Genomic DNA, 17,977 nt, shown 5'->3' with positions numbered 1-17,977 from the left:
ACGTGACTTCAATGCTAGATGTACAATTTAAGATAATCTGAAAGTTTGAGTGAAAGCAGAAAGATTTACCAACCTTAAATTCGAAAAAAGCTTGCATAACAAATTTAAGGTTGGTAGAAGCATAAAATATACATGTTATTACCCCGACATTTCGTGAATACATGAGCATGTTTTCACAAAAGGCCGGATGACGCGACGACCCGACCCGGACGCGATGACCTGATGATTCGAAGTAAGCCAAGACCGCTATGATTATAATAACGTTTATTTACCCAGGGTAGCCACTTCAGTTATGAAACTGTTCTCCCAGCGGGCCCTGCATAACATAATGTTATTACTACCCTTCTCCAATCTAATATGCTGAGCGCCTAGCTAGAAGGCAGAAGGTCCCATTGTTATAAGTCTTTGGTATGACTCGGCCGGGGTTCGAACCCACGACCTCCCGTTCATGAGGCGGGCGCTCTAACCACTGAGCCACCATGCCCGGTTAAATAGAAGATTGAATGAATGAATGCAGTTAATATTTGGACAAAATATATCATGAAGTTCATAATCATGATCAAATCTTTGCATCCGTTGCAAATAACCTGTTTGTATCATTGTTTTGACTTAGTTGTGTTATTGCGTTTGTAAAGGGAGAATTATAAATGTTCTATTGTGTACAATATCATGTTAGAAGTCAGATGAGATTCATGGACGAAGCAGTTTCTGTAGAAGAATTCTAATATTTTTCTGAAGAATGCGTTTTGTAAATTAAATTGTCGTATTGTGTATTTTCGTATTTGCTATTTTCATAGTTTGCATTTCGACAATGTAAAAAGGAACACGATAACAAACTTGAGTTGTTACTTGGTATTATAAAACCTTATTAGAGCGTTACTTTAGACTGAATATCATTCATGTTAATTTTGTTTGATTATTGATAATCAATACAAGTTTGAAATCAGATAATGTCATTGCAAAAAGAGTGTTCACGGCTAAATATGAAAATGAATTTGTATTGTTAGCGACAGTTGTATACATAGTGGAAGACGCGATACATGAACTCTTCACCCTACGTTTTTCACTTAGTTCATCACGCAACGCGCGATGAAGAATAGTAAAATCAACGATTTTGGTTGAGTATTCTCTCCGTTTCGATTTGTTCTATTTGTTATTGACATAATTATTCCAACCTGTCATCAGAGTGACAAATTCAATGATCATTGGAGCTTTGTATGTTTTTGAAATATACGATATGGCACGTACGACAGTACTTTGATAGTTGTTTGTATAAAGAGTACAATGTTTAATATTTGCGTCGATATCTTGCATTTCAGGTTAGGATTTATGATCAGATAAGGTGTAATAAGTCGTCAATTCGTGTACGCCAAAATCAGAAAAAGAGATGGAGAGATGACGGGATGAATTAAAGAGTTACAGGCATTTAATTATTTTATGTTAAAATTAAGCATTGTTTCCTTCTATAACTGCTATTGTCTTGTTTAAACTTTTCGTGATGGGTTTGGTACTATTTACATATGTTGTATCATAGAATAATACATGTCCACCAGCAGAAGCAAACTAATATTCATTATTTCAATTGAAACTCTTATTCATATGCCGTATTGATTCAAACACCCAAGACAAATGAGAACGAGTTTTCTAATACAATTTGAAATATCGTTTACACGCCACTCCTGTAAATTTCTGATGAAGAAAAAACAAAAATTGCATTTGTTATCAATCAACTAAATTTAAAGAAAGTCTTCTCGTGTACCTTGAATTTCTGGTGAAACTTTTAATTGAATATCGTATTTTTGTTCTCTTTTTTAATTTATTCATTTATGCACCTAACTTTTAATTTTCTTTTTATGGAAACATTATTTGCATTAATTTGAATTATGACAGTTATTGAAGAAGGAAGGTAGAATTGAAAATAAATAGTTTAGATGACTTAAAAAATCCACACGGAGCCCTTTTGAATTGTGTTAATGTTCTCCATTAAAAAGAAAGGTATTGTAAATAAATCTTTGACTTGATAAAGTTGATTTTTAAGATGTGAAATTGCTAAGAAATAACATTTGAGATGCTGTTGAGTGATAACGTTATTTGCATTTGAATCAAGACTGTTACAGCAATTGGAGAGGGACTATGAAACTGAATAAATCGTTCAGATGACGCAAAAATCTTTACGAAGTCTCTTTAAATTGTGGTAATGTTCTTTATCCGACAAAATAATTGTAAGTGAAGCTTTGACTTGATAATTGTGATTTAGTATTTCAGATTCTTTTTTGAGGAAACGTAATTTGTACTTGAATCAAGAGTGTTACAGCAATTGAAGTGGAAAGGTTAAATTGAAAATAAATCGTTTAGATAGCCGGATGATCTAAGTACATCTCTACGAAATTTCTTTAATTTGTGGTAATGCTCTCCATAAAAAAATATGTTAAGTGAAGCTTTTACTTCATAAGGGTGATTTTTAAGATGTGAAATCGTAAGGAATGGTATTTCAGATTAATATGAAAGGATTATAAGAGTAAGAAAAGGGATGAAAGGTTTTTAACAAAAAGAAGAAGAAAAAAAAGTGGTCCAACAAAAAAAATGGCGGAAAGTTCAAACGTCGAGAGCGGGAAGAGACAGATAACAGAAAGGGTAAATAGATAAAAGGAGAAAGAAAGGAGGATAGAAGGATAGTGAAGAAGAAAGTGGGGTGAATATAGAGAGCACGAGAGAGAGAGAGAAAGGAAACAAAAATTGCTTGGCCGATATTGTAGAAAAAAAGCAAAGAATACAAAAATGTCTAGGAGTCAAAAGCATTAAAAGAAAAAAAAAATTGAGAATTAAGTATTGATCTCAATATACAAAATCTTGTAATACCCCTGAATTTTTCAGCTATTCATATTTTTGTATCGGGATCAAAATTTCAACTCTATATCTAAGACATACTTATCATCAATACAGTTGCACAAGTTTTCATGATGGAAATATATAACATACTGAAAGACTTTAATAGCTTTTTCGATCTGTATGAAAGTGTTTTAAAGTTAGTAGAGTGGAAGTTGAATCACCTTTTCTCGTTGGACACAAAAGGTGCATTTCAGATAACAAGGGAAAAATAGAACCTCGGTTTTAACAATTTTAAAGAATTATTTGCGAATTGTTCCAGTGAAAGGGTCCATTAATTCTATATTGCTAAACCCTGCTTTGATCATTCATAGATGTAGGCCAGCTTTCCGTTAAAAACACGTTACATTGTTAAAGCGGTATCGCACAGGCTTAGTAAAACAGAAAAAGAAGCGAAAATATGGTGTTATGATTTTATTTTCGCGCGTACAATATTGAACAGAGGGACCTGGATATTGGTGTATTGAAATCCCATCCGGCATGATTTCTCGGAAACAAATACTTCGTCGTAGCAAAGCAGTAAGACTTGAACTATTCAGCCTTCAATGCACAAAAATATCGTTATCAAGTGCTTACCGGTATATATTTGACGCTGAAGCGTTAAATCCTGAAAGAATCAGGGCTAGCGTGGATGATATTTTAAAAGAGAGTTGGTACGGTAATAAAGAATTGTTGAAAAAATAGGATTTTCTGTTTTTTCCAGAGAAAAATTGAATGTTCTTTTGCTTATGTCGTTGAAGGCTCTTTCTCTTTTTGGTTGCTTTTAATCACAAGTTAACAGTAAGAATCGTCTTGACTCTACAGTGATTTTTCGTAAAAATTAATAATGACAACGACAATAACAATCTTGTTAATTTTTTTTCTTGTTTACACTTTAATTACAGATTGAGTGAAAGTAAACGAAGAAGAAGAAGAAGAAGAAGAAGAAGAAGAAGAAGAAGAAGAAGAAGTATAGGAAGAAGAAGAAGAAGAAGATGAAGAAGAAGAAGAAGAGGAAGAAGAAGAAAAGAACAAGAAGAAAAAGAAGAAACTTTCAGAGTAGGAGTAGAAGTATGAGTAGAAGAGAATGTTGAACTAGAAGTAGATTGTAAAAGTCTGATGAGATCACTGTTCATATTTGCATCATATACGATTTTAAAAAAGGAAGAAAGAAGTAAAACAGCAGTAGGAGTAGGACATAGTCGTGTCATCATACATGTATATCAGTCATAGGAGAGTCTAAACAGAACAAATCAAAGTCTCAAAATCATTCATGAATATAGATAAGGCAATGCTAATGTTTAATTGCAGTTCAGCATCAAGAAAACTGTGCCACAAAACAGTTATCTTTATATCTATCTAAATCTATACTACATAAGTGTTCAAATTTCATGAACTCTACTAAAGTTTCTATTGCCAACAAACAAAATATAATAATGGTTAAACAAAACTAAAAAACTAAAGTGACACAATTCTTAAAACTTAGGATGGAAAGTATTTCAGTTAAGTATATGTTTCAGTTTGAGCTTATAACTATTATATTAATAAAACCTTTACCCTGTTAATAAAGAAAAGAAATTACAATTACACTATCATAATTTGCCCAAACAATGATTGGACACATAAAACAAATCAACTTCCTTGCTCACTAGATTGTTCAAATATTACAAGAAATGCTAAGGTATTACATAATCATTTACATTGATTCATTAATTTCCATTACACAAGGTAAGAACAACAAAGTTGAACCTTATGAAACTAATGACAGCTGCATTGTTATATTTCCCAATCAGCAACTATTATTATGTATTAGTGGTTGAGACGATAATCTCAAATACGATCACTAACAAAAAGGAATTATCAATAACTTTTTAATTCATCTTCACGTACATGAAGTGGCAGGGTTATAACCACCAAAGAATTACAATCAGGGGAATGTTTGAAATTGCAAGATATTTATGTTAATACGCTCGTCTGTATCACATGTTAAAGCCCATATATGACTAACAGCCAGCATGACTCAAGGTCCTTGAAGGCCCATGTAGTAGTAAAGTGCAATAAAGACTAATTTGACTAAAAAGTTTTTAAAAAAGGGCCTAAATTTAAGTCAACAAACTGTAAATTGGAAAATAGATTTATGTTCCATGATTTTAAAGTACTTTACTACAACAACAATTTTTTTTCTTTCCAGAACTGGTCACTTTGCTCATCAACCAGATAATTGTCTTAAATGACTTGACCATGATACTCCTTGCTCAAATTGGTTAAGAGACATAAACACTTTCAAAAATGCAGAGAAAAAAAGACAGATCCTTATATTGATTTGGCGATTTAAACTTTGCAAAATTGATAGTAAAGTTATGATAAATAAGATGAATACAATTATGAGGTAAACTAATAATAATAATAATCAGAATTGATATATTTAGCGCTTATAACAAAATACTGTCTCAAAGCGCTTTATAATCTATATTAATACCCCGGTCATCAGATTCATTTATGCACACAATGTGCACCATCTCCACTCCTGGGGAGTATTCCTACCATACGGTCACTGTGATGACATATGGCAATTCCTATTACAAAGGCTTGCGTCACACTACCGGTATAGTAGTACCAACTCCAAACATCTCTGTTCCTAAACACAAGTAGCTTTTAAATACACTACACACATACACAATCATGTTTATGCATTTCAGTGTAGAGGTAAACTTCACAAATACATGTAGGTGTATGAGAGACCCTGTATGCAAACATATATTGCAACATTTCTATTACAGAATAAAAGTAAGCACACAACCATTACAAAAAACAAAACAAAAATCATAAAAAACAGTACTTTATTATGTGGGCAAGCTGTAAGAACAAAATAAGTGTACTGCCAGCTGCAAAATAACGAATAACCTTGTAAAAAGTAAAAAACTACCGGTTAACTGATAACTAATTAACAAGATAAAAAAAATACATACCAGTATTTCAGTATACAGGGAAGAATAAATCGATTTTCACAATAGTGATGCACAGTGGCGAAGACAGGTTCGTACACCTGGGGGGGGGGATGACTGGGCTGCCAACGCTAGTGAGGGAGCGAAGCGACCGAGCGGGGGGAGGGTGTGGGAGGGGGGTGTCCCCCCTCCAACGGTAGGGAGCTTTTGCAATTTTGAACTTGAAATCGTGCAATCTGATGCATACTTAATGAGGTAAAATAACACAAACAAGCGTGCACGCACACACACACATACTCACATACACACACACACACATACTACGCCTTGAATGGACAGACATACATCGACAAGATCTACACACCGTGGCATACGAATACAGAATGGACTGACACATAGTATTGCATATTGAACCACACTACGTATTTATTTATCTCTGTGAATTTTGCTGTTACACCTCTTCAGAAAAAAAAACAAATGTCAACTGTGTACACGCAGGTATAGTCTTTGTTGTCTTGATAGGGGTATGTGGTTATGAATGAAAACAGCCTCTGTGGCCATTTGTGAATAGAACACATAAACAACAAACAAATAACGATTAAACTTTGAACAATATATCTGTTCATTATAAAGCATAATGAATACGTACATACTATGCTTTTTTTTTACCTCAAAGAAACAGGCATAGTATCCATAGATGGATAGTGGCTGGCGGCTCATTAACATACAGATACAAAAAACATAAACAGTATCACTATGATCCATGGAGTAACAATACTGCTTTGTAAGTTTGTGAAGAAATCGGAACCATAACGGCATTGCATCGTTTCAAATTAGGGCATTATTTACTTCTATTTGATCTCAGTCTTATAATAGTAATAATAATAATAATAATAATAATAATGATAATAATAATAATAATAATAATAATAATAATAATAATAATAATAATAATAATAATAATAATAATAATAAAAAATAATACTAATACAAATAATAATGCTAATACTAATAGGTTCCTTTTATCTCGCATTTCAAGACATGGTAAATTCACACTGCGCTTTACATGAAACAAACTTCTTTAAACATTTCAAACTTATGTCTTCATGCATCAATCAACATACTTTAAATGAATACAAAACAAAGTGCATCTTAAATAAAACAAAAATAAATAAAAAGTTAACAATACAGAAAAGATGTAGCTGCTGCAAGCTTAACAACAAACTAATGTATACCAGTCAGTCCTGATATCAGTATTAGTGTAACAATAGTCATATAGTGGGAGCATGAAGTTGAACAATTCATGATTATACATAATTATATATGTTTGTTTGAATAATACTTGTTATAAAGATAGTAGTATGGTACTCTCTGTCACGAATTATTATGTATACTGTTGTATCACATTCATTTTCTATTCTGTTTTAGAATTGGCTTTCACCGTCTGAATGCGGCTAACAAACACAATTACAATAATGATGAGGATTATTATTATCATCATCATAATTATTATTATTATTAATATTATAATTGTTATCATTATTATTATTACTATTATTATCATCATTATGACTTATTAAGTAAGCAAATATCATTTCCCAAAACCTGGGGGGGGGATGATTGTACATGCCATCCCCCTCATCCCCCCCCCCCCCCCCGTTGTCTACGCCCCTGGTGATGCAGTTCAATACTAGATTATTCTTATTGGGGTTTAATTTAAATAGAATAAAGGCAATTCCTATATCTAAATAGAATTTTGTATCATAAACTAGGCTACAAACAAGTTTGAAAACACATTTTTTTTGCTCAATGTAATAATATTGATATATATACAATTAACAACTAAATTATTCATACTCTTACATTTTTTTTTCAATTTTTAAGAATATGACAAATTGATTTTCCTGATATTTGTTTTCTGAAAATGTGACATATGAAATCTTACATCTTAAAGTATGCAACAAAGGCCCTAATTCAACTAGTTCACCTTTCATACTTGAGTTAAAATCAAACATGAAACACATCAAATTTACAAGGGGCATTAATAATTTAGTTGTTAACCATATATGTGCCATATTCTAGGCCTATTCTCACTCTTATTCTAGCAAGCTTACTTTGGGAAAAATAACAGACTAATTAATTCCTCTCCCCCCCCCCCCCAAAAAAAAAAATCATAGGCTGAGAAGCAACAAAGTATAAAGCAAGTAATCTTAAACACACACTTGATCCGTCTTCGACGTAGAATGGATGGAAACAGAGAAGGGCTCCCTCTGTCGAGGGATACCTTACAGGCTAGCTCACCCTTCCCAAGTTGGAAAACATAGCATAGAGAATAAGTCATGCATTCTACAATTTACACTTCAAGATTTTGAATATCATATTCACAACATATTTTTTTCCGGAACACACCAATAAAAAACAACAATATAATAACAAAGTTTAAATTTTTAGTGGATCGTACAATTCTACCATATTACATGTTTACATAATTTTCTTCTTTTTATTCCTCCAGAAAATATACTTTTTGATTTCATTTAATTATTTATTTCTTTATTCGATTCCTTCTTTTCTCCAGAAAATATTTTATTTTATTTATAATATCTTCATATATTTATCTATTCCGTTCCATTTCTTTCTCTCGAAAAGATGCTTAATTTTGTTTCATTTATTCCTCAATTTATCTACCGCTATTTAATTAATTATCAATGATAAATAACACAACATAGGATGTGACAGATAAAAGGTAAAACAGTGTTGATCAAGGTCAAAGATTTGGTGCAAGAGTGTTTTTCATGGTTAACGAGTTGGTCTTGGACACAATCAATTTTGTTTTTCTCTTCTTTTTTTGTATTCAGGAGTACAGTATATTTTGTATACTTTTCCTGCATAATATTTCACAAAAAGAGACGAATCTAGGGTTTAAAACAGAAGCTTGAAGACGAAAGAAAAATAGGAATCATTCCTCCAAAATAGGAATGGTTGTCAGCTATGTTGGTGTAGTGACCCCCTACTTGACCTCCATGTCCTGTTTCTCACTGACCTCTGACTCCTTATAATGTTTGAGAGTCCTGGCTGAAGGGTCGGTCGCCCCGGTCCACTTAGGCATCCATATATGGGGTATCCAGTCAGACCGTCCAGGGTAGTATTTCTCAAAGACCTGTCTGTAGTAGTATGCTTCCTTGGATGGAGGAGGGTTGAAGGGGAAGCGTTTGGGAGAGTCTTTAAGTTGGTCGTTGGTCACCTGAAAGAGAGAGATAGGGGAAAAATGAAGTGTATCGGTAACATAAAATTTTTAAAAGAGCACTGTATCTTTATTGGGTATTCTATATCTTTCCAGTTAAGTTAGCACAACCATCCCTATTCAAAGAGGTGTTGTGGTCTAGTGGATAAGTTACCCAATTGCAGATCGCAAGGTACGGGGTTCGAGTCCCGCCGCGGCACTAATGTCATTTGGCAAGACGGGAATCTACATCTGCCACTCTCCACCCAATGGGTACCTGGTAGGATGTGAAAGTTAACCCTTACTGTACTGGGGGGGGGGGGGGGGAGGCCTGGGAGGCCCCCCCCCCGACATTTTCAGAGATTGTGCCGCGACCGCTTGGAATTTTGAATTTTCGTTTCATGACTTTTTCCCCTCAAGTCTTACGCACATTTTGATACCATTTTCGTCGAAATCGAATATACCTGTAAGGTGTTACATAACAATTAGTATGCGCATGTCATCAAAAATATGCTATAATTGCATATATTCATGTACAAGCAGAAATGTGAATACTATGAATAGATATCAAATTGCTTTTATATGTTTCTCAAAGTAACTTGATGTATTCCAGAACAAAAGAATACGTTAGAAATAAAACAATAGATATAATAAGAAATAAAAAACAATAAAATGCAAAAGAAAATAAACATTTGAAAATCGCATCAAATTTGCATAAATTATCATTATTAATTACATTAAAATAACTATTTTGTGTTAGAAAAGAAGTTTCATATGAATAATGGGTTGCAATTAACATTCAAAAAGTGGAGTCTGACAATTTTTGTAATGATTCTAGTTCCCTGTATATTTCTAGATTTGATATTCATGAATGCGTATTCATAATTTATGCAAATTAACCTATGCATTTTCAAATAACATAAAAATAATGTAACCTCTTTTGAATTTGAGATGAAGGAAACATTTATTCAATACATTTTCAACATTCTTCACAAGTCTACAGACAAATATGAAGAGTTTTCTGTAAAATGCATAACATTAGCATTTTGCATAATTAATTCAGCCATAACGACAAAAATTTGCATGTTAGGAAAAAACTAATTATACCATCTTCTTCCTTACATAAATATCTACAAACATGCACATTTTCGCGTTCATCGGACTTTCGACGGCCGAGATCATAGGGGGGGGGGGGGGGCCTCCCATTCCCCCCAGTCACAAGGTGCTCAAAATAGCCCAGTACAGTAAGGGTTAATGTGCTTAGATGAGCAAGTGTGCGCTTGTAAAATGGCGCCTGGCCAAAAAGCTCCCCAAGAAGTGGAGAATGTGCATAAATGGGGGGGGGGGGGGGGGGTAAGCCTGAATCTAATGACCCAGGTAATAAAATATCTGATAAGCGCTTAGACACATCGTTGGTGTATTAAGCGCTGTATAAAACCTAAAAATTAGGCTCTTTAGGCAGGAGCTTTAAAAAAAGAAAATTGAAATACATTTCCCGAATCTTGAACCTATACCTTTGTTTCAATATGCTCCTGCAGGAACTCGTACCACGACTTCTCGACGGGCGAGACTCCGTCGCTGAAAGCTTCTTTGGGTCTCCATAAGATCTCACACGGTAAAAGACCGGTTCCATCAAAGGCCTTGCGCAACAGGTATTTCTCGATGCCTTTGTTTGGACAGCGCATCTCCTTCGGCAAGGACAGGAAGTAGGAGGTGAAGTGGTGATCGAGGAATGGACAACGAAGCTCAAGTCTGTTGGGAAACAGGAGTTGTTTGGTATAATAATCAGGGATGCCAGTTAGAATTGATTAGAGGCGGGCCTGAAAATCACCTAGAATGAGCTATTTTGTACACAAAAAAGCTAAGTCTATGGCCTGAAAATAACTCTCCAGGGCCTGAATTCAAGCTTTTGCCTGAAAACTGGCATCCCTGATTTAAAACAGATGCAAAAGAATTTTAATTTTGGTTTAGTTATACTCAAAATCAGGTCGTTTAATTGTTAAAGAGGCGTCGTAGACAGGACTTAGTAAAGAACGGATTAGTTGAACTGAAGCACAAACAGGGTCAGTAAGACCAGTCTTTGTGTACGATGCATCGCAGCAATACTAATCGATCCCAATCCGGGATCCCAATCCATTAAGTACTGTTTAATAATAATAAATTGTTTCTTTTATAGCACTATATCCAATTTACAACTGATCAAAAAGCGCTTTACAAAACAAAAACATCAATGAATTAAAACTCAACAAAATATGATAGAAAATGTAATGCAGTTAATTACAATGTAAATATTTGTTTTTTGAGATGTTTCTTAAATACTTCAATTGACATACTACAGCGTAAATCACAAGGTAACCCAGGCGCGGATCCAGGATTTCTTAGGGGAGGGGGCCCAACTTTTTTTTTTTTTTGCTCCCGAAAATTTGAAAAACGCGCTGGCCAAAAATTCGCTCAGTGGGGGGGGGGGGGGGGGGGGGGTAGTGGATCCGCCACTGGTAACCTATTCCATGTAACCGGACCACTGTAGTGAAACAGGCCCTGGTCTCAAGTTGTCGTATTCGCATTCTCAACTGTGTACCCATGAACAAAGTAGATGGCGTCTCACCCGTAACCGACAGACTTGCACTCCTGTACGGTTTATTGGTAGAGAGTTAATTAACACATAATGCAGTAGCAATATCAGCCTACTATGGAATGCTATTTGTCCATACACAACAATGGTACACTTGAAAGATTTTAAACAAAATCGTAAGTATAAACCTGGTCAGAAATGAATCCCATGACTTTAACAAGCCGGTTGTCTGTCTGATTATCAAGATATTTATGATTGGAAATCGAATCCAAATGTGTTTGCCAAACGATTTTCATAACACTATACAGTCTACTGGGGAAAATGAGTCTGGTAAAACCGGCCACAAGATTTTTACTTTTTTGAAACACCTCATGATCATTTCGAAGCGCAATTTGTTTAGGGCTTCAATATTATACCATATCACAGACACTGATAACACGTAGGGCCATGCATCTCAGATTCATACAACTGGAAAAATTGTTAAACAATGCCTTTAAGAAGAAAAAAACAAGCTTAATATTTTGGGGGGTAAAGATTTGCTTACCCATGAGCAGCAGTAGTCCTGTCTGCACGGAGTACATCATAGAGGTAGAGATCCTTGAGCAGCTTCCTGCTCTCATCATCACCAGCCGACGCATCGGGTTGCTTGTGGAAATAGATGTATCCCTGAGCGAGACAATCAGCACCCTCACCGGAGTAGACGACGATGGTGTCCGTCTCCTTACGGATGTATTGAGCTACGAGGTACATGCCTGAAACGAGAGAATACATTATATCAATATGTACAGAGGTGAAAAGAACACTGAGGCATGCACGTTCATCATATAGATTCAACATTTAAGAAAAAATAAAGTAACAATATTTCAAAATGACCCTTGACACAGCATAACTGTAATTCAATCTTCACAGAAGAAAAGTGTCCTTACCGACTGAGGCTCGAAGAGTTGTGATGTCATAACTCTCTAAAGATTTTATCACATGTTCAACCGCTTCGATGCCCTCTTCTGGTGTGAATCCAATTTCGTGATGTTCACTGCCGATGTGAGAGGCCACCTGTATAGAGTAATCAACAAGATTGGTTTTGTTGTTTTACCTGACTGCTAAGAAAGCATGTGTGTGCTTGTATGTAAGCAACTAGGGGACCAACAGCTTTAATAGACCAGTGTTCACGGTTAGCACATTACTGCAATGGCCTCGAATATACACAGATCTTCGAAATATGAAGAGGTCCCACTTTGTACATTTTGAAATAATCACTCCTACAGCGATGGAGGTGCTATATAAAAAGCCTTTGTCTCCCCTTTTCAAAGAATACTCCCACCTATGTATCATGGAGTGCACTGCTTGTGCATGAATGAATAATGATTACATAACTTTCATGAGCACGTATCCCGCATTTTGTCTCCGTGTATTTCAAAATTTGTTCTGCAATGACCTTTATCTGCTCATGCTCAGACTGCAACCATAACTGGCTTATTTGTTTCTGAGGGACTTGGTAATGTGGATCGATGCCTTGCCAAAGGGCTCTGGCATATTGAACTGGTTTCGAACCCAGGACCTTCCTGATTATAAGACCACTACTCTACCAATGAGCTATTGCACCTCACTCAAAAGATGTTTGGTCCATAAACATTCTGAACTTTTAACTGAACTCAAAAATGTTTGAAAGAATTTTGCTTCAGAGGCACCAGTACAGCCTGAAAAATGACCCCAGACATGTTTGAATAAAACCTTTATTGAATTTAAGAAGAAAAAAGGTCCTGTCGTTAAAGTAACTCAGAATTGTTAATCATGCAGGAGATATTTGTTTTGATGATCAAGATGTGTTAGGCAAACTGATAAAAATGTGCTGGTAATGTTCAACTGAAGCCCTTCCTAGAGTAGAGGTGTTGTGGTCTAGTGGAAACACCACCTTACTGTGGGTCACATGGTTCATATTTGGAGTCCCACTGGGGCACTACTGTCCTTTTGCACGACATTAATCTACATCTGCCACTCTCCGCCTGGGTGATGTAAATGGGTCCCCAATTCCTTGAATACAAGAGCTCCTTACCAGGGTGGCTTGGCTAATGCCGGAGTAATTATATGACAGTGCTTATAAACAGTACTATTACAGTAAGTGCTATATTATATATAATTATTTATGATCATATTCATGATCATATGCTATTAAGAATAGCAGCTCTGCTGAAGTGTTAAAAAACAATCTTACGAAATATCTGTTTAATTTAGCTTATAATTGTTTACCATAACCTTTCATGTCTGTACCTTTCCTATTGCACTTTGTATCATGTGCGTATTTCATCTCTTGCACAAGCTCCGCCTTGAGCATTTGACTGTCAAGTGGATTTGGCGCCTTATAAATCCTATGTATTATTATTATTATTATTATTATTATTTAAAAATGAGACCCTTTTCTCCACAAACTTTGGAACGGTTATCCTTACCTACTTTGATAGTTATATATCAAAGCCTATCTGCACTAGTTTGGCCAGGAGGGATTATACCTCCCTGCAAGGTCACTGACAGGTGGTTATCTCATCAAATCAGCTCTCAATTAACATAAGAAAAAGGGGACTATAGGGGATCAATGGGTACCACTTAGGCATTGTTGGCTATATAGAGGGCGCAAGTAGCTACAAGTAGTGCAGTCCCGCTTAAGTGAACATTCTGGGTCCGCACTAGCTTACCTTTCTGGCTGCAACGACATCAGGACTGCCTTTCATTCCGATTGAGAAGGTCTGAAGAGGATAGTCAAAGCCATCCTTGACCATCGCCTTCATGACAAGGGATGATACCAGGCTGGAATCCAAACCACCTGATGATTGAAGAAAGACCAGGTAGAGAGGGAGGGAGAGAGAGAGAGAGCGAGAGATGGTGAGAGAGAGAGAGAGAAAGATAGAGGCAGAGAAAGAGATAGAGAGATAAGGAGGGGCGGAGCAGGGAGAGAACGAAAGAGAGGGGAGAGAGAGAGAGAGAGAGAGGGGGATGGGAGGGAGAGCGAGGAGGAAAGAGGGGCAGAGAGGGAGAAGGGGAGTTAGAAAGAGATAGCGAGGGAGGGAGAGAGGGAGGGAGAGAGGGAGGGAGAAAGAGAGGGAGAGAGAGAGAGAGAGAGAGAGGGGGGATGGGAGGGAGAGCGAGGAGGAAAGAGGGGCAGAGAGGGAGAAGGGGAGTTAGAAAGAGAGAGCGAGGGAGGGAGAGAGGGAGGGAGAGAGAGAGAGAAATTGTGAGAGGGGTGGGAGGGCAGAAAAAGAGGGAGAGAAGGGAGAATGGAGAGAAAAGTGAGGAGAAGAGGGAGTTAGAAAGAGAGAGAGAAAGATAGAGGGGGAGGTGGCAAAGGAGGGGAAGGAAGATAGATAGAGCAGGAGAAAAGAGAGAAAATCATTTTAAAAAGAAAAAAAGTCAGAAAGAAATAGAGAGGTAAAGAAAGAAGAGGAAAAATAGTGCAAACTAAATCCTCACATGTTGAATAGAAAAGTATATTTCAGATTCTATGTTTGTTGCACTTGAATATTCCAAATGCTTCATATTTGCTGTCTTTGTTTTACACCTCTCTTGGTCTTATACAGATCATGGCATCGATTGTTAAATAAGTGAGAATATAAAGGAAATAACTGTATACATAACAAGAAGTTCCTAATTTAAAACGGTCAACACATAATTACCAAAACAAACAATGAGTTTGTTCGTTGTTAACAAAAGTGCACAATGTCAATCAATTTCTAATGCATAGGGGACGAGGGGATGAACCTTAATACGGAGACACACATAGTTGGTCCTATCTGATCCATAACAGATTGGACATGTTATCCTCTAATTTGATTTTGTTGTTGTAGATGAGCATCTATGATTAATCGACCATGAGACTAACCTGACAACATGCATCCAATACGACGCTCACCCATCAATCGCTTCCTCACTGCTTCAGTAAAGAGAGCACGGATGTTGGCATAAATGTCCTCATCTGTTAGAAGAAAAGAACCATAAATTGAATCATTTGGAATTGAATTAGAATTGAATTTATTCAATTTGGGTAAAACTCACATCAGCCTAAAAAAACTGCTTTTCATCAAGTTGGTGTTACAAACATAGAACAGGAGGGTGTTTCACAAAGAGTAAATCGACTTTAAGTTGAGCTTAACTATGGCAGGCCTTTCATGCCACTAGTTTCTCTAATCATTCCTGGCATTGGTTTCTCAAGGGACGTACAAATCGTGGCCACACATCTACGGAATTTACCTGATTTGATACTTCATTACTGAAGGAAAAAATATTATCTAAAGATCATAATTGCGAGACCAATGGTGAGAGGAACCAGTGGCATTAATGGCCTGCCATATTTAAGTCCAACTTAAAATCGATCTTAGTCTTTGTGAAACACCCCCCAGATCATATAGACACCAAATTGAATACAAGTACATAGGAAAAACATCCAAGCACTGTTTCTATCATTAGTCTTACCTGTAGGTGTGAGACTGCCCTCTACTTGAAGACTGCCCTCAACGGAAGACCACTTTGGAGTCTGCTCGAAGGAGTGGAACTGGATGAGTTCCAGAGGGGATACCTTGCCGCTAGGTAGGAGGTTGAAGCTCTGAACATGACCAGGAGGGAAAGGCTTAATGGTCACATCCCTGTCATCACAGCCATGCCTCAAACCAAGAAGACCTTTGAAAAGAAATAAAAAAGAAAGTGTAATTGCTTATGCAGTGCGTATCAGAGAAAAGTGTATCCAGGGTGGTGCTTCATAAAGCTGTGCGTAAAGTTAAGCACGACTTTACGAATGACTTGAATCTGAAGAGCTAAATGGTGTCCTCAAATCCTTTTAATTGCATATAAGCTAAAGTTGAAATATGCAGATGTAGATTAACCTTATCATTATTAACAAAAAAAACTTTAATGCTAAGTGTATTTTGGGCTACAATTAAATTGAGATTATGGGAAATACAGTCACACTTTGTTAAAATGTCAGGAAAAACTTTGGGCATCCCATATGGCTCTTCATATTTAAATTATTTGTAGATCGAGTCATTCATAACTTTACGCATAGCTTTATGAAACACCCTCCAGCACAACATATCCACCCAGGTGGTGTTCAAGGCACATACAATATACACAATAATTCAAGCTTATCCTATGGATTGAAACAAGGTGGAGTGAAAGCCTATACATTGCCCAAACTAGGTACAAGGTAATTTTGACAACATTTGGTTAAGACCCTGGTACTCAGTCACCCATAACAGAAATATTATGAATAGGGTACCATTAGACAGAGAATGAGTTACTCTTCATCATGAAATAGATTCCAAAGTCATGTTGGTTATGAATTTTTAATTAGGAGCTACCAAAGCTTTGGGTGGATATGTTGTGCATTATATAAGTCTACATTATATTTTCTAGTAGACAAATTGTCTTTGGGACTTTCCCAGTTCAATTCTCTAATAAAAGCAAATGTTACTGTTGAAAAATGAGATCAAACTATTGGAAACCATTTGAAATAGTGTTGAAAAAACATATATTTAAACTAGACATATAATACTTGTTTGGAACAAGTATAGGTGGGCTGGTCAACTAAAATTTGAGACAAAATAGAGCAAAAATAAGCGACATACTGCTTACAAATTCTTAAAAGACAATATCATGTAGATTCACAACGTGAACTAAATTCACCTTCGATAGGCATAACACGCAAATTATGAATTTTCACTATGATGACGTCATCAAAATGAAAAATGGTTATTACTACGCTTGTAGAGAATTGTCTTAGCTACAACATATCGAAATTTTGAAGAAAATTGATCAATATTTACAGAGATACAATAAATTTTACATAAATATGCTGACGTCATAATATGCAAATTCGTATTTTGAGTTCCAAGGCCATTGTGATTATGTCGCGATACACTTAATGGCCAGATGAGACATGGAATTATATTTCCGACTCATACTCTATCTAAATATGAAAAAAATTGAGGATTCCGGTGCATTCCAAAGAGCTATAACGGATTTTGTATAGGCATGTTTTTGCCCATATATGCTATGTATTAAAAGAGCTCGCGCGCACTGACATTTATCTTGAATTTACGCTCATCTTGTTAATAATGGTCATAAAGAGATAAACGTGGTATCAAATTCCTTGAAAAAATATGAGAAATATCATGAAAGAAAAAAAAATGGCGATTCTATGTTTGTTAATGGTGTTACGCGCGAAAACGCGCGCGCATGCTCGTACGCGCGATTTTTTAAAAAATGCTTAAAATGACCTGAAACGTATGCAAAATAAATTTGAGACGATTTTGAGCATTTAAAAATTTTGCGCGCGCACTGACGCGCGGACGTACGCGCACACGCGCGTTTTTTGAACTGAATTTGACCGGA

The 17,977-nt window shown here is 35.9% G+C and overlaps 1 protein-coding gene across 1 annotated transcript in view; it reads right to left on the bottom strand.

Annotated features, from left to right (window-relative positions):
• Nucleotides 1-8,410: 8,410 nt before the first annotated feature.
• Nucleotides 8,411-17,977, bottom strand: part of LOC575946 (asparagine synthetase [glutamine-hydrolyzing]) — a 33,141-nt gene continuing 23,574 nt past the window's right edge. Inside the window, exons 5-11 of the mRNA XM_030990812.1 lie at nucleotides 16,064-16,267; nucleotides 15,474-15,566; nucleotides 14,293-14,420; nucleotides 12,529-12,655; nucleotides 12,147-12,354; nucleotides 10,545-10,782; nucleotides 8,411-9,051 (exon numbers count right to left, since the gene is read on the bottom strand). Of these exons, the coding sequence (XP_030846672.1) occupies nucleotides 8,818-9,051; nucleotides 10,545-10,782; nucleotides 12,147-12,354; nucleotides 12,529-12,655; nucleotides 14,293-14,420; nucleotides 15,474-15,566; nucleotides 16,064-16,267 (1,232 nt within the window). The 3' untranslated portion in view covers nucleotides 8,411-8,817. The remainder of the gene's footprint in view (nucleotides 9,052-10,544; nucleotides 10,783-12,146; nucleotides 12,355-12,528; nucleotides 12,656-14,292; nucleotides 14,421-15,473; nucleotides 15,567-16,063; nucleotides 16,268-17,977) is intronic.

Source organism: Strongylocentrotus purpuratus, unplaced genomic scaffold (genome assembly GCF_000002235.5).
Source record: "Strongylocentrotus purpuratus isolate Spur 01 unplaced genomic scaffold, Spur_5.0 spur5_scaffold_19, whole genome shotgun sequence".
NCBI classification, from domain to species: Eukaryota; Metazoa; Echinodermata; class Echinoidea; order Camarodonta; family Strongylocentrotidae; genus Strongylocentrotus; species Strongylocentrotus purpuratus.
Note: the sequence above shows the minus strand (reverse complement) of the source record. Positions and strands in the feature narration are given on the sequence as shown.